At 33.5% G+C, this 17157-nt stretch overlaps 2 protein-coding genes and 1 long non-coding RNA gene across 4 annotated transcripts; 2 read left to right on the top strand and 1 right to left on the bottom strand.

Moving 5' to 3' along the window:
• The first annotated feature begins 843 nt into the window (after positions 1-843).
• LOC109121234 (uncharacterized) lies at positions 844-1891 on the top strand. The gene is made up of 3 exons (XM_019215898.1): positions 844-1176; positions 1394-1526; positions 1755-1891. The coding sequence occupies exons 1-3, from the start codon at positions 844-846 to the stop codon at positions 1889-1891; spliced, it is 603 nt and encodes a 200-aa protein (XP_019071443.1).
• A 6573-nt stretch (positions 1892-8464) lies between these two features.
• On the top strand, positions 8465-8934 carry LOC104649450 (uncharacterized). The gene is made up of 2 exons (XR_002028773.3): positions 8465-8778; positions 8883-8934. It is a non-coding gene; the product is annotated as an uncharacterized lncRNA (long non-coding RNA).
• Positions 8935-9436: 502 nt separating this feature from the next.
• Positions 9437-16769, bottom strand: LOC101261753 (mitochondrial adenine nucleotide transporter ADNT1). Of its 2 annotated transcripts, XM_004248026.5 has the most exons (9): positions 16591-16746; positions 16298-16500; positions 15428-15476; positions 14967-15130; positions 13554-13591; positions 12071-12183; positions 11859-11972; positions 11067-11411; positions 9437-9783 (listed from the first exon to the last, which is right to left on the bottom strand). In XM_004248026.5, exons 2-9 carry the CDS (start codon positions 16456-16458, stop codon positions 9700-9702), a joined length of 1068 nt encoding a protein of 355 aa, XP_004248074.1. In that variant the 5' UTR covers positions 16459-16500; positions 16591-16746; the 3' UTR covers positions 9437-9699. The 2 variants fall into 2 exon arrangements, with proteins under 2 accessions (XP_004248074.1, XP_010327001.1); XM_010328699.4 differs by having other exon boundaries at positions 16298-16769.
• Positions 16770-17157: the final 388 nt, after the last annotated feature.

Raw genomic sequence — 17157 nt, 5'->3', positions numbered from 1 at the left:
ATTTAGTTACACTACAATTTATGTTCAACGTGAGGAAATTGTACGTATTACTATGTGGGAGAAATTATATTAAATTAAAGAGTAGTACACTACAATTTGTTTTCAATTTTTTTAGTAAATTAAAGTAAGATGAAATAATTAATTAAATGGAGAAAATAAAAAGCTTTGTAATAATTTATTATGCGATTTTATATATTTTTATTTCTTTGATAAGATTGAATAAACAATTGGAATTATTTTAATAGTTTTACAACTTATGAGATTTTTATGTTTATGAGAAAATACACAACATCAAAATTTCATATCGCATGTCCAAACAAAACTTCAATCTCATTTCATAATTTCATATCATGATATCATATCGCATGACCAAACGGACCCTCAAATTTTTATGAATATATTTTACTTCGCTACCAGTATCCAACTTAAATTGAAGATTCTTTTAAATTATTCATTATCTATGTTGTACAAGTAACATTTATTTAAACTATTATAAATCCATTGTATAGTATATGTGGATTATTTATTAGATTTATATGCTATTAATTGGATTCATTTATAGGTGCTTCCAAGATAATAAGAACTTCCAAAATAACTATGTATCTATTAATTAGATGACTTTTGGAGTGGTATCTCAACACTATAAATAGATAATCACTCACCATTTGAAAGACACACTTGAATAAGAAAAGTTCCCTCCTCTAACTTATAATTTTTGTCTTCTTCTTATTATTATAATATTCTGAGCTTTCTTTATAATACGTTATCAACACGAAGTTGCTACTTGCAAAGGTATTATATAAATATTTTTATTTAATTCACATATTCTCTCATAATTTCATTATGTCGAATTTATCCAAACTTGAGTTTGTGGCATTAGATATTTCTGAAAAGAATTGTCTTTCATGGGTACTCGATGTTGAGATTCACTTAGATGCTAAAGGTCTTCATGCCACCATTATTCAGGGAAATGAACCATCGAGACAAGATAAGGCAAAGGCTATGATTTTCCTTTGTTATCATCTTGATGAGGGCATGAATATTGAACATCTGACGGAAAAAGATCCACTTGAATTGTGGAATGATTTGAAGGGGAGATATGACCACCTAAAGGCAACAGTGTTACCAAGAGCTCGTTATGAGTGGATGCATTTACGATTTCAAGATTTTAAGACCGTAATGTAATATTACTCTGTTGTATTCAGAATAACCTCCCAATCGAAATTATGTGGGGAGATTATAAAAGATGAGGATATGTTGAAAAAGACACTTACTACTTTTCATGCCTCAAATGTGATATTGCAGCAGCAATATCGTGAAAAGAGTTTTCAGAAATACTCTAAACTGATCTCATGTCTCCTGGTGGCTGAGCAACATAATGTTTTTGATGAAGAATCATGAAGCTCGTCCCACTGGAACTGCTCCACTACCGAAAGCAAATATGGTGGAAGCACGTGATCAATCTGAAGTAAAAAGAGATGATCATCGAGGCTATAATAATACATGGGGCGTGACAAAGAAAACAGGTGATACATCAATCGTCGAGGTGGTGGTCATAATAAAAGGGAGAACAACAATAGTTCTCAAAATAACCCCTCAAAAAGTAATTGTCATCGTTGTGGCATGAAAGGCCATTGGAAGAATGAATGTCGCACACATGAGCATTTTGTTAAGCTCTACCAAAATTCCTTTAAAAAGAAAGGAAATAAAAGTGGTGGTTCATCTTCCAACTGAGTCACATATGACTCTTAAAGATGATGATAAGCCGGGAACATCTCAAAAATATGATAAGAATATTGAAGCAAATTTGGCTTTAAAGGATGATGTTTTTGATGGCCTTGGTGACATTACTCATATGGAAGTTGATGACTTCTTTGGAGATCGAAACTGATGTTTAATCTTTTAGTTGGGGAATGAAGTCTGTTAATATTTTACTTATGTGCTTTTTAGTTATCATGTTCTTCATGTTGAAGTATTTAAATTTACGTTGTTAGTTTTGTTTCATACTTCTTTTAATGTATTTTTATTTTAATGAAAACTAATAGAAATTCACAGTTGTCAGTTGGATTCAAGATGAGTAATGGAGATGTATGCCTTCTTGATAATGCTACAACGCATACAATATTAAAAGAAAAAAATATTTTTCTAATTTGGTTATGAAAATGGCATATGTCAACACAATATCAGGTAGTACAAAATTAACTGAGGGATCTGGAAGATCGACCTTATTACTATCTGGAGGGACAATATTGGACATTGATAATACATTATATTGTAGTAAGTCTCAAAGAAACTTATTAAGTTTCAAAGCTTTTCGCCAAAATGGCTAATGAAGGAAAGGTTGAATACCTTTACATTACTACAATTAATGTAAAGAAGAAAATTGTACATGAAAAATTATCTGCATTTTCTTATGGGTTGTACTATACAAGTATAGGTACAGTTGAATCACATGCCGTAGTAAACAAAAGGTTTACTAATTTTAATGATTTATCATTTGATATGATCGGTTGGGTCATCCCAAATTTAATATGATGTGCAAAATCATTGAGAATTCACAAGGGCACACCTTAAAGAGCTCAAATAACCTTCAATCAAAGGAATTCTCTTGTGATTCTTGTTCTCAAGGAAAGTTGATCATTAAACCATCAACGGTTAAGGTTGTAATTGAATCCCATGTGTTTCTGGAACGTATACAGGGTGATATATGTGGACCAATTTAACATGTTGTGGACCCTTAAAATATTATATGGTCTTGATAGATGCTTCTACAAGATAGTCACATGTGTGTTTATTATCAACTCGCAACATGTCTTTTGTGAGATGTTGGCTCAAATAATAAGATTGAAAGCACAATTTTCAAACTATACTATAAAGACAATCCGTCTAGATAATGCTTGGGAGTTTACATCTCAGGCATTTAATGATTATTGTATATCTACTAGTATAACAGTTGAACATCCAGTTGCGCATGTTCATACTCAGAACGGTCTAGCAGAATCATTGATTAAACGTCTGAAATTAATAGCTAGGTCATTGCTAATAAGAACAAAGTTGTCTGTGTCTATGTGGGGGCATGTTATTTTACATGCAGTAGCACTTGTGCGCATAAGGCAACAAATTATCATAAATTCTCTCCATTACAATTGACTTTTGGTCAAGAGCCAAACACTTCACATCTTAGAATTTTTGAATGTGCAGTGTATGTCCCAATTGCTCCACTACAACGCACAAAGATGGGGGCTTAAAGAAGGTTGGGGATATATGTTGGAGTCCGAAACTAAAACGTTACGAAATTTTAACAAAAATTCTAAAACGGTAAATAAAATTTTATATTAACCAAAACGGTAAAATCGCTGCAGGCGCAGCGACTTACCTCACCTGAAAAAGTAAAATCGCTGCTGAGGTAGCGATTTTGCAAAAATTATTTTTTTTTAATAAAAAACTGAAATCACTGCCTAAGCAGCGATTTCAAAATTTTGCTTCTTCCAAATCGCTGCTTTGGCAGCGATTTCATATTATTTTTTAATTATAATTTTTTTTTAAAAAAAAAAAGGTATATCGCTGCCAGTGCAGCGATTTACCAAAAACTAATATTTTTTTTATAATATAAATCGCTGCCACTGCAGCGATTTATAAAAAAAAATAATTTTTTTTAATAATATAAATCGCTGCCAGTGCAGCGATTTATAAAAAAAATAAAAATTTATAACATAAATCGCTGCAAGGGCAGCGATTTATGTTATAGGATGTGATGATGTGACTAAGAAGATTGTAATAAAAGCAAATTAATGAGTTGTTTATTGAGATATAGTAATTTACATTAGAAAAAAAAAGTAAAATTAATGAGTTTTTAATTGAGATATAGTAATTTACATTAGAAAAAAAAAAGTAAAATTAATGAGTTTTTTATAAATCGCTGCACTGGCAGCGATTTATATTATTAAATTTTTTTTTTATAAATAGTGGCAGCGATTTATATTATAAAAAAATAATTTTTTTTTGGTAAATCGCTCCACTGGCAGCGATATACCTTATTTTTTAAAAAAAAATTATAATTAAAAAATAATATGAAATCGCTGCCAAAGCAGCGATTTCAGTTTTTTATTAAAAAATAATAATTTTTTCAAAATCGCTGCCTCAGCAGCGATTTTACTTTTTCAGGTGAGGTAAGTCGCTGCGCCTGCAGCGATTTTACCGTTTAGGTTAATATAAAATTTTATATACCGTTTTGGAATTTATGTTAAAATTTTGTACCGTTTTAGTTTCGGATTCATATATGTTGGGTATGAATCTCCTTCAATCATAAAATTTTTGGAGCCTATGACTGGAGATTTATTTAAGACAAGATTTGTTGATTTTCATTTTGATGAATTAGTATGCCCAACATTAGAGGGAGAACATAAGCAGTTGGGAAAAGAGATAGATTGGAATTTATCATCTCTATCTCATCTGGATCCTCAAACAAATCAATGTGAGCAAGAAGTTCAAAGAATAATTCATTTACAAAATATTGCGAATTAGCTGGAAGATATTTTTACTAATCTTTCAAGGATTACAAAATCGCATATTTCAGCTGCTAATGCTCCAGTTCGAGTTGATGTCCCAGCGGGACAAATTGCTAAGGCAAATGAGTCTAGACCACATTTAAAACGTGGTAGACCAATTGGTTCCAAGGATAAAAATCCTCGAAAGAGAAAGGAATAAATGATCAAGATGAACATGAGTTGAAAGAAATTTCTCAAGATGAGACCCAAGTCATAACACATGATGAAATATCCGAGGAGGTTCAAACTTCTAAAAATAATTAAATTTCAAAGAATCATGTCTCGACGAAAAAGTTGTGAAATCGAAATAATGTTGTGATTGACAACATATTTGCCTATAATGTTGCTATTGACATAATGCAACAAGATGAAGATTTGGAGTCAAAATCTGTTCACAAATATAGACAGAGAAATGATTGGCCAAAATGGAAGGATGCAATTCAAGCAGAATTGACTTTACTAGAAAAGCGTAAAGTTTTCGAACCAATCAAACACCTGAAGGTATCAAGCCAGTGGGGTACAAATGGATTTTTGTACGAAAAAAAAAAAGAGAAAGGTGAAGTCGTGAGATATCAAGTCTGACTTGTTACTCAATATTTTTCTCAAAGACTATTGATTATATGGAGACATATTCTTCTATGGTAGATGCAATCACCTTTAGATATCTCATAGATTTTGCAGTTCATGAAAAACTTGAAATACGTCTAATGGACATTGTTACAGCCTATCTATATGGCTCATTGGACCACGACATTTTAATGAAAGTTCCTGAAGCATTCAAAGTGCCTGAAGCATACAAAGATCAAGAGAAACTTGTTCAATAAAGCTTTAGAAATCTCTGTATGGATTGAAACAATCAGGAAGGATGTGGTACAATCGTCTAAGTGAATATTTGTTGAAGAAAGAGTACAAAAATGATCCGATTTGTCTCTGCATTTTCATTAACTGATCGGAGTCTGAATTTGTTATAATTGTTGTGTATGTTGATGATTTGAACATCATTGGCACTTGTAAAAAGATTTTAAAAGTTGTTGAGTGTCTGAAAAGAGAAATTTGAAATGAAAGATCTTGGCAAGACAAAATTTTATCTTGGCCTACAGATTGAGAATTTGTCAAATGGAATACTTGTTCATCAATCAACATACACAGAAAAGATACTAAAGCGTTTTTACATGGATAACTCACATCCATTGAGTACTCCAATGATGGTAAGATCGCTTGACATCAATACAGATCCATTTCGACCTCAAGAGAAGGATGAAGAGTTTCTTGGTGAGCAAACTCCTTACCTTAGTGCAGTCGGGGCACTAATGTACCTTGCTAACAATACTCGACCAGATATATATTTTGCAGTAGTCTACTGGCAAGATTCAGTTCCTCCCCAACAAGAAGACATTGGAATGGTGTTAAACACGTACTTCGATATCTTTGGGGGACCATGGACATGGATTTATTCTATTCCAATGAATCCAAGTCAGAACTGATTGGTTACGCAGATGTAGGGTATTTATCTAATCCGCATAAAGCTCGATCACAAACAGACTATTGTTTACATGTGGAGGCACGGCAATATCTTGGCGATCAATGAAGCAAACGTTGGTAGCCACTTTTTCAAATCATGTAGAAATAATAGTCATCCATGAATCAAGTCGAGAGGGCGTCTAGTTGAGATCAATGAACCATCATATTTAGAAAATATGTGATTTTTCTTTGGAGAAGAATATACCAGTCACAATGTACGAAGATAATGTTGCATGTATAGCTCAATTGAAAGGAGGATACAACAAAGGAGACCGGACAAAGCATATTTCACCAAAGTTCTGTTTCACGCATGATCTTCAACAAAATGGTGAGATAGAAGTTCAACAAATCCGTTCAAGTGATTATCTTGCTGATTTATTTACTAAGGCATTGCCAACATCAACATTTGAGAAGTTGAGATACAAAATTGGAATGCGTCGTCTCCAAGATATCAAGTGAGTTTTCCTCAGGGGGGTGAAATACGCGTTGTACTTTTTTCCTTAACTATGGTTTTGTCCCAAGTTGGATTTTCCTGGTAAGGTTTTTAACGAGGCAACATTCAAAGTGTATATGTGTACTCTTTTTCCTTCACTAGGTTTTTCCCACTGGGTTTTTCCTAGTAAGATTATAACGAGGCACATAATCTATGGATATCCAAGGGGGAGTGTTATAAATTCATTGTATAGTATATGTGGATTATCCGTTAGATTTATTCACTATTAATTGGATTCATGTATAGGTGCTTCCAAGGTGATAAGAACATCCAAAATAACTATGTATCTATTAATTAGATGACTTTTGGAGTGATATCTCAACACTATAAATAAAAAATCACTCACCATTTGAAAGACACACTTAAATAAGTAAAGTTGTCTCCTCTATCTTATACATCTTGTCTTCTTCTTATTATTATAATATTCTGAGCTTTCTTTATAATAATTAATGTTGTACAAGTAACATTATTTAAGCAAACTATTACACCTACTTTCAATTTTTTTTTGGAAAAGGGTTTGATATACCCCTCAACTTTGTCTTTTAGATCTGATATACCCCTCGTTATAAAAGTGGCTCATATATACCCCTACTTGTAAACAAATGGTCCACATATACCCTTTTCCTCTAATGGAAATGAAAAAAATAATAATTTTAATCTAAAACTTTATTATTTTTTTCTAAAAAATATAATCTCATATTAGTAAATTTAATCCTTGTCAAACATATATTTTTTGACTTTTTTTTTGTTTTAATGACTAATTTATAATTATTATTTTGATAATCAAATTTATTTATGTTTTACTAATATTCTTGTAAACTTATTATAGATGACCAAATTTTTTCTTCGAATACGAAATTAAATTACAATACACACAAAAAAATAGTTTAAATTTTTTTTCTTTAAACTAAGGAATGAAAGAAAAAACAAAATAAGAATAAGAAACTCAAATAATTATAATAAAAGAAGTCAAAAAATAATTTATGTATGAAAAAAATTAAAATATACGTTGAACTTTGATAAAAGAATCATATATACCCCTAAATAATTTTTTAAAAAAAAATTAGAAGTAACAAATATAAATTTAAAACTAATTTTTTAATTTCCGTTAAATGAAGGGTATATGTGAGTCATTTTGTAACGGCAGGGATATATGTGAGCCGTTTGTATAACGCTAAGGGCATATATGAGTCACTTTTATAACGAGGGATATATCAGCTCTAAATGACAAAGTTGAAGGGTATATCAGACTCTTTTTCCATTTTTTTTAATTAAATGTTTTACCTAATGTAATCTGACTATATGTCACATGATAATACGTGTTTATTCACTAGTAATGTCTATTTTTACTTAATAAATATCAAAAAATAATTTATTATTTTATACCTATTTTCCCTTTATTATTAACTATTAAACAATTCAATTCATTCTCCAACATTTGGATACAAAATAACTCGTAATAATAGAATATTATTATTTCTTAGGAGATGTGTCAGATTAAACATCATTTCATTTTACCAAGTTCTGTCAGCCAAATTAATCAATATTTATCTTTTTTTGATGCAATACTGTGAGTACAGAATATTAAATACTCTTAGTGCAAAGGAAAATATTTTTTTAAAAAAAAAATAAATTATGGGTTGAAAGAAAGGAACAAAAAAATGAAACCAAGCAAATCTATTAGCCAAACATGTGCCTAAAATACATGAAATTGTGGTTATTGTTGCATAAAATGATGGATGACTAAAAAAGAGTTAGACACCACATACTAGACCAATATATAATTGTCCTTTATTCTTGTTATGTTTTCCAAATCCCAGTTACTATTTACATAGCAACAAGGCATTTTCTTATGATAAAAAATCTCTATATTTTTTTCTACTTGACATTATTTTTCAGTGGAAAAAAAATGGCTGAATTTACGAGTACATCGACGAAGCTTGAAGAACAAGTAATGGATAGAGAAGAAGAGAAAGGTGATGAGAAACCAAGAGAATTATTTCTAGCAGAGCTGAATCTTGTTCTTGTTTTATCATTTTTTTCGTTATCATCTGAAGAACGAAAACTAGAAGAATTTGAGATCGATAATGATAAAGATCATCAAGAACACAATATTATTTCTAAAGTTAGTTCCAAGAAACGCGGAGGAATCAATAAATACAAAGCTACTGATCAACATGAATTTCCCAGGTTTCAAACCAAGATTAAGGATTGCAGGTAAATTTTTCATGTTTTTACGCCTTCTTCAGATACTTGTTATCGTTCACCAACGAAATAATTTGTTGTTTTAAAAGTAATTAAGCTTCTCTCTTTTCATTCAGACACTGCAGAAGAATGTGAAGAATAACATCTTTAGGGCAAACCAAGCAAAAAGAAAGAAAGAAAGGTCTTTTTTCCGTTTATGGATACATCACAATGAAGAAAGAGGCATTTGTATTCTACTAAATAATTTTGATAAAAAAAAATATTCAGCATTTCATAGAAAAAGAAGTAGATAAATAAAAAAAAAAGTTTTGTAGTCTTATATAATTACAACTAAACAATGTATAGACAAATCTAGTGATGTTATTCACTCTTTAGTTTGTCAACATAGATCAAAAGTCATCTATGTCAATGTATAATTATTCTTGCTTTTACATTGTCATTCCCCATTTTCCTAGTTTTTTTCACTTGACATTAATTCAAATTTGTTACGACTCAAAACCCGAGACTTTTGGTTAAGACAGACATCACCCACAACAAGAACACCCACACTAGGGAAGGACCATATTTTGTATCTTTAAAACACAATGCACAAACCACATACTGAAAAGATACAAATAGGAGTGTACTTGTATAATTTCGAGGAACTGATCGTATAGCTAACAATAAGCTGTTGAAAACACATGAAATATTTGTATTCTCTTACTAACAAAGGCACCCGAATTATTCGTTACACTATTTCTGATAATTTTTTTATTGACAACACGACTAAATAAGCAACAACCACATACAGTAGGAAGTTCTAAACACAGGCTAGGAACAGGACTCTAAATTTCGCCGTCTAGACTATGTAACCACCATGTTATTTATAACCCTTTGTATCCTTGCCTACAAAATTATCATAAGAATGAGAAAAATACTGGAGCTTCTCTTTCATTAGTCAGAAATTCTGATCTCAACTCCCAGTAGGTCCTTCACTTGCTCATACGCCACGAAAGCAATAGATATTGAAGGAACAACCTGAACAACACAGCACTGTCAGGATGAAATCAAGAAAACAGAAGAACAAAAGGAAATAAAATCCCAGTAACTCGATAGGTCACAGAATAGAGCAGCCTCTTTACAGAAACATTCGGAGAAGGTTGCATTCGGTATATGTTCAGTCCAACCCTAGCTCGCACTGGCAAGGAACGATTTTTTTTATAACTGAGAATTACCAAGGGTTAGTGACGCACGATTTGGAACTCACGGATCATAGGCACACCCCTCTACATTGACAGAGAATGATTTCAAGCTCGGGCTAGCCCCTTAATTTTATTTGTCTGGGATCAGTGTTCAGTGGCAACAAATTATTAGAGAAGAGCAGTTCTCAAATTATACTAATTAACTGAAGCATATCAATATTCCATCTCTATGTGATGCTTGATACTTCTCACTGAACATAAGAAACACTAAACTTGTTTGAACTATCCAACTAAGCAGAAAATAATGGCTGCTTCATAACATATATGAAATTTAACAAAAATGAATAATAACCATCTTTTATGCATAGAACTCAATGTTCTACAAGGTATCAGATATCCTCCAGGATATCAGTGGAATTTAATTTGCTAGTGCAAATACGTCTCAACAAAAGAATGCCCTAGTCTGATTTGGCTAGATTATCAAAGTAAAAATGCTGATAGCTGATGATGCACATAATTACACAAGTTAGTATTTGGGAACCCATAATTAACAATGTCTCCATCAATGAAAATGGGAAAAACATGCTAGTGTAGAAGTGCATAGAATACACAAGATAACAATGATAAAGCATGTCTTATCAGAAGCAAGATTAATGTCTACTCAGAAACAGTAAATTTCATTTAAGCAAGTAAACACTCAATCGCAACACTACAGTATAGTAAGTGAAGAGGTGCTCACAACTCCAAGAACTTAAGCAACTTATAAAACATATATCATGGGACTTGGTTCGAATAACAAAAACAGGAAGGATAAAAGGCTGTACGTGAACATGAAGCTAAATTGCTCGGACTCAGGTGTGGGTACGCGATACGGGTGTGTATCTAGAGGTCAAAACCTTCATACTCTAAATATAAGATTCAGATACAGGTAAGGTATTCCAACGAGAAATATTTATCAAGAGAAGAATCCTAGAAGGAGATGAAAGGAAAAGGACTGACATTAACTTTGGTTAAAGTACCCAAATTCAGTACGGACCCCACACCCATGTCATGTTGACACAGGTGAAGTGTCCCGAGAAACTTAGCTGGAAGGTAATAATATTGAAAAACAAGACTAACCTTCACTGAATTGGGCACTAAACCCTTGTACAAGGCTCTGACACCCTCATACTTCACAGTTTTCCTGAAAGCATCAATCATTCCAGTATATTCGAGAGGAGCCTTGCTCCTCCCATCACCAGTAACAATAGATGCAGCATGACTCCATCCCACCATCTGCATCCTTCTACGAATAACATCAAGAGGGTAGGCAACCGTTTGTCCAACTGTTCCTGCAGCAGCTCCACATGCCAGCCTTGTAACAACCCCAAGCTCAGAATTATCAACAAGACCAAATGGTTTTGTTTTGACCAACCAGTCTTTTAAAGATTCATATACAGCAAAATTAAGCCCCACATATGGAATCTGCAAACACCAAATAAAATGATAAGCATTTGCAAGAACAATAAGAACTTCCACTAGTGTTATGTTTTTTTCTCTTTTCCTTTTTTTTCTGGATAGGTTCCTTCCTTTTCTTTTCATCCAAGATTTAGGGATAAGGGGATTGGTCTGTAACCTTTTACATAGAAAAATTGGGCTATAATACTAATTAGTTAACTGACTGTTGGTTAATGTTATTCACCTTGAAAAGAGAATGGAACTTTTATTTCTTCATGGACAACTTCTCAAATGAAGATAATAATGCATTTCAAGAATATGATTGCCAAATTAATTCACGAATCTTTTTCTTCATAGAAAAACTGGGAAGTGGAGATCTCTATTATGATTTACAATTAAATCTTGTGAGCATGGTTATTAAATAATCACAAGTACTGGTAACCAGCTCCTTTCAGCCAGGGAATGAGAACTTACAACTCCTATGACAGAAGGAGTCCATCCTTTGTACAAAGCTCGTGGACCCTCCTCGCGAAGCACAGTTGACAGTGCATGAAACATTCCTCTGTATTGATAAGGAGAGTTCTCAGTCTGCAGAGAAGAGGATTTAGAAGGCACCTTCACAGAATAATACCTAGAGGAATAAATCAAAACTCATAACATTTATTCAAAAGGATTCACAGAATTACCTGCACAGTCAGTCTTCCTCGCACCATATCCATTGGGTAAGTTGCAGACATGGCAATTATGCCAGCACAAGCACCAGCTCCGAGACGTAATAGTGGAGTGAGCTGAGCGTCCTCTGTCATAAAGGAAGATGAAAGAGTCGAATAATGAATTTCCATTTTCTTGTTAAACTAGAATGTAATAGTTTCGCATATAAGTACAAAACAAGCAAAATTATGCAATTGCTTCATCAACTAAATGCAGACCTCTTAGAAAGAACCTTTATCAGATGATAGTTTGTCTAAGAGAGTATAGAATGTGCAGATGAGTCCAGCAATTTAATGCACACATAAGAGTTGGGGGATTGAAATGCCTTGGGGGCTTTTGTGATCAGCCGATCCTCCTACTTAGGGAACTCAGTTTTAGATGTGAAACTACGCATCTGTTTGATTATAGCCTTGGGAATCTACGCATCCATTTGGTTATAGCCCTATGGATCTTTTACTTCCTTTCATTTTATTCTTAATTAAATTTGCATATTTGGATCTGCAAGATTGCAAGTCTTTTGAGACGACTTCCCTCCATGTAATACCTTCTCCCCCTTTTTTCACACCTTGTGCAACATCTATCAATTGTTGCATTTAGAGGTCTATTCACGACAAATGTCCTTCAACTTCTTCTCTTATTTCATCCCCCAATAAATGTTACTTAAAGCCTACCTTGAACTTGATTATTTCTAACTTCATCCAATCTTCTATGACAACACACTCATCTAAACATGACCATTTTTACTACACTCATCTTGTGGACACGTCGTGAACTGACCCAGCAATTATTCCCATATATAGAGAAGTTCTTCCACTATTATAACAGAAACGCAACTAGAAAGAAAAAGAGTTCTGCTGAGAAGGGGATTAACTACAAAAGGGAAGAAGAAACTGGTGAGATTACAGCAATCACTGAAACTTGGCCCCACAATATGAGGCTTTATTATGCTTGAACTTGGTAAGGAGACTCATTTTCCACTAAATGACTGCCCACAGCCCAAACTCGCATCTCCATGTTCGCAGATTGGGTTTTTACCATCCAAATAGCAAACACGCATAACGTGAACAGCAAGGGAAATACACATAAACCAAGTCTAAACAAAGCTTTGCATTTCCAACTAGGGAAGCAAACATTAGCAGAAAATGAGTCTAAACTAGGATTGAAGGCAAAGGAGAAAGGAACTTCATATAGGTATATGACATACAAAGCACAAGCTACAACGCAGCAATGTGTAATAACATCCAAAAAGACAAGAAGAACTATTCCTAACAGTTTTCTACAAATGAGTAGTTAGGTTTCCTACCATTACTGGACTCATCAATGAAATATCAGTCTCATTAAAATGCAAGGATGGTGAAACGTAAACAAACACAGTGAAACCCCCATAAAAGATCCCTATATTCTCTTCGAATGGGTAATCTCTATGACCAGTACATAACTTGAAAGGAAGAGACATACCATTTCCAGTTTGTTGCCGGTACAAATATAATATACCCCTGTTCCAATTTCAAAGAAGAAATCAGTTAGCGGGAACAGAATGCTATAACTGTAACATGACAAACAAGTTGGAAATTCAACAATTTTTAACCGACTTGAGACATCAACAATAGCCATCTTCAGAAAGTACTTTATGGGGCCCTTCTCAAGACCTCGACTTCACCTACCCTTAACATAGTTTTTCCCCTATTATACTTAGTAGGGGTGTAAAAAGAGTGGAGCAGGGCATGGCATGTCTTGACCTATTAACATTTTGACCCATCCCACTTAGCATTTTTCAAATATATTACCCTGTTCCACCCCACCACATCTACAACAACAATGCAAGACTTAGCTACAGTTAAATGGTGAAATCTTCATATGATTTTTGGTTTCAGAAAACAAAGGAATTGGGAGACTACCACTAAACTGTACTGCAAGAATATCCATCAAAGAATGTAGCAAAGAGTCTAATATTTATCCATCAAAGAACCATTATTTACTACTTTTCTGTGTGTGCGCAAAAGTACCAGTGAAAGAGGCAAGGTGTGTGTGTGTGTTTGGGAGGGGGGGTTGAAGAATGAAGGGTAAGTATGAAAAAGTAGGATCGGAAAAAGAGGAATAAGAACTAGTAATAATATAATAATAGTTTATGTTGTAGCCATAAATGTCAGACTATGGAGGTGATTTTCAGAATGTGAAAGCGAATGAAATTAATAAAGGACCTGCCTGCTATTACCCAATACACAACCTGTCCATGCCCTTCCCTATTTAAATTATTGAAAATTTAAGCTTTGACCTGCCCTGCGCTATTTAAGCATTGCCCTTCCCTGCCCCGTTAAGCCTTTACCCTGTCCCAATTGCCACCCCTACAGATTAGGTCATTACATTACTTGTCCATGGCCACAATGAGGTTCATAAATTACGCCACGTTTGCATGTAAGACATAGTTGTGTCATCCTGATGTCTCCAACATTCCTCTCACCGACGGCTAAATTTGTTCCTTTCATTTAGTATTTTGATAACATAATATTTTATCGATGTTTTGGAGTCAGGAAATCCCCAGTATACCAAAAGGTAGGGAACCCACACTGAGTTCATTTCCTTTAGGATCATGAAATCTTTAAGAACAAGTACTGTCTTTCCCTTTCTGGCCTACTTTTTATTTTGTTCTTTTTCTTGGTTGAGTATGGGGAGGGGCCCTCCAAAAAAGCACAATGCCACCAAACTAAAAATCAAGTAAATTGAACAAGATCTACCACCACATAAAAGGTGAATGTTAAAATATAAACAGCGAAATATCTATAAAAATGAGGTGGCCACAAGAAACGTAAAGGTGCTTTCTATTATCCTCCCACTGTTTATGTAAAGTCTATGCTATGATAAGATCATTACTTGGAAGCTTGTTCATAGCTGAAGAACTTGACTGCAGAGTTTGGGACGATCCGGGCACAATTGGTGCCGTTGCCCTTAAACAGTCCTTTGAACCCTTCAGTTCTCCAGATATATTTCAAGCCTTGAATGGTGCCATTGTATTTTATGTTATGTGGATTTTGAACCTGCACATTAAACATAATCAAGTTACAAGTAGAGAATAAACAATTTAGATGGAACCTCCATCTAAGCACTGAGCTTCTTGTGGGGGATACAGGATAAAAAAAGAGGGAGGTAGAAAGTTTGAAATCTAAAAAAAAAATTATAATAGGAAAAAATACAGAGTTACAAACAAAAAAAAAAAGGTTTAGTGCTCCAGCTTTAATACCCAGTATGGCAGACAGGAAGAAAGCTTATATTGCTGTCTTTTGGTAAAAATATTCACAGTGAGAAAAGAAAGAAGCTATGAGATTATACTTCACCTGTAGCAATATCTTCAGCCGTTCCAGTGGAGCCACAGCAGTTCGTGACCTGCAAGAGGGAGAGTAGCAGTAAGTGTGAAGTCAACTCAAAGTTTACAAAAATAAAAAGATTATTCAAGCATATCAAAACAATAGTCGGTGTCAAAACTAGAGCAGGCAGTATCAGTATCACTTCACTAAAGCATATACCGAAAACCTTAAGAGATGCATGTTTCCCATAGACCATTACCTTTTATTAAACAGGATAAAATTTATAACCTTGGATCCATCAGATAAAAACAAGCTTATATAATTAAACATAGAATCATAATAACATCTGATATACTGAGACTGTCAAAAAAGTATTTTGTACTTCTTTTATCAGTTCAATTAAAGTTTGAACCAGAACATCTGTTTATTTTTTGAAAAACAATTATATGGTAGTTTTTCTGCAAACTGACCCCAAAGATGACAAAGATACTGGTAGTAGTTATGACAACTCATCAAGAACACATCTTTCTACTCGTTCCAAGTATCTACTTGTAAAAGGATACAAATTTCATCAATAAAATTTAACATATCCATTCAAAGATAACAATTTGAGCTGGTATTTCTAACAAACACAAACAACAACTCTGCATCAATCCCGAGCAGACAAAAGTAACCATAACTCCAAATAAAAATAACAACTCCGAATCAACCTCGAGCATACAACTAGCAAATTTTCATTTTCATGCATGTAATCAGCAACAAATAGATCCAATTATTCAAATATAGACATAACTCTTAACATGGTGGACAAAAAAAAGTATAATACCCGGCATATCTTTTCGATTATAGTCATGAGAAAACATATACAGTTAGTGATAGTATATAAATAAAAAAACTTACACGCCTCCGGCAACACCTCCGGCGACAAGTGACTTGCAAATACTGAGGACAGCATGGCTTGTAGGCTTAATTTCTTCTCTAGCTAGCTTAGCCTCTTCCGCCAGGTTCACAATTTTCTCCACAGCCGAATCTCTCGCCGCCTTCACATCCTCCGAAGCCATAAAAAAGACTAAAAAGGAACACCTAGACCTAACAGCAAACTCCTTCGCCGAAAAAAAAAATTCACCAGCCGATACTTTATAGATCGGAATGACAAAAAAAGACTTATGGAAATACACACATTTCCCACTGACCGTTTCGGTGATTCAACTCCTCAGCCAGCAGCAACGGTGGTTAACGGTGGCAGCGACGGCGAGAGATCGATGGTAAATGCGGCGGACAAATGAAGGCCAAAACCTGCTCTTTTATACGACGGCGTTTGCTTGAAAGTATGTTGGGCTTTAATTAATGGATTAATTAATGAAAAAAATTTGGTTTCTTCTTTTGGGTGTGATGGAATAAATAAAATTATTTTTGTTCGAATAATATTTCCTATGATATTAATCGATTATGGTAAAGATAATTTTTATTGTGAATAAGATGAGAAAAATATGATTGAAATAATTTAAATTGGCAAAAAATATGTATAGATATCTAAATAAAAAAGTATGAAAAGTTTAATATCGTATACGATAAGAGGTACAGATAAATCTGAAATATTTTAGAGAAAGATGCAGAATTCTAACTTAATTAACCATGATACGACTTTAAAGAGAAGATTGTGAAGTTCGTAGATTAAAGCAAAACATTAATAGATAATAGAGTGTTATCTTTACTTATCAACGATTTAATTTTAAACTTGATGGTATTTGTTATCTTGC

Source organism: Solanum lycopersicum, chromosome 10 (assembly GCF_036512215.1).
Source record: "Solanum lycopersicum chromosome 10, SLM_r2.1".
Lineage (NCBI taxonomy): Eukaryota > Viridiplantae > Streptophyta > Magnoliopsida > Solanales > Solanaceae > Solanum > Solanum lycopersicum.
This window is presented reverse-complemented; position numbering and strand designations above follow the sequence as displayed.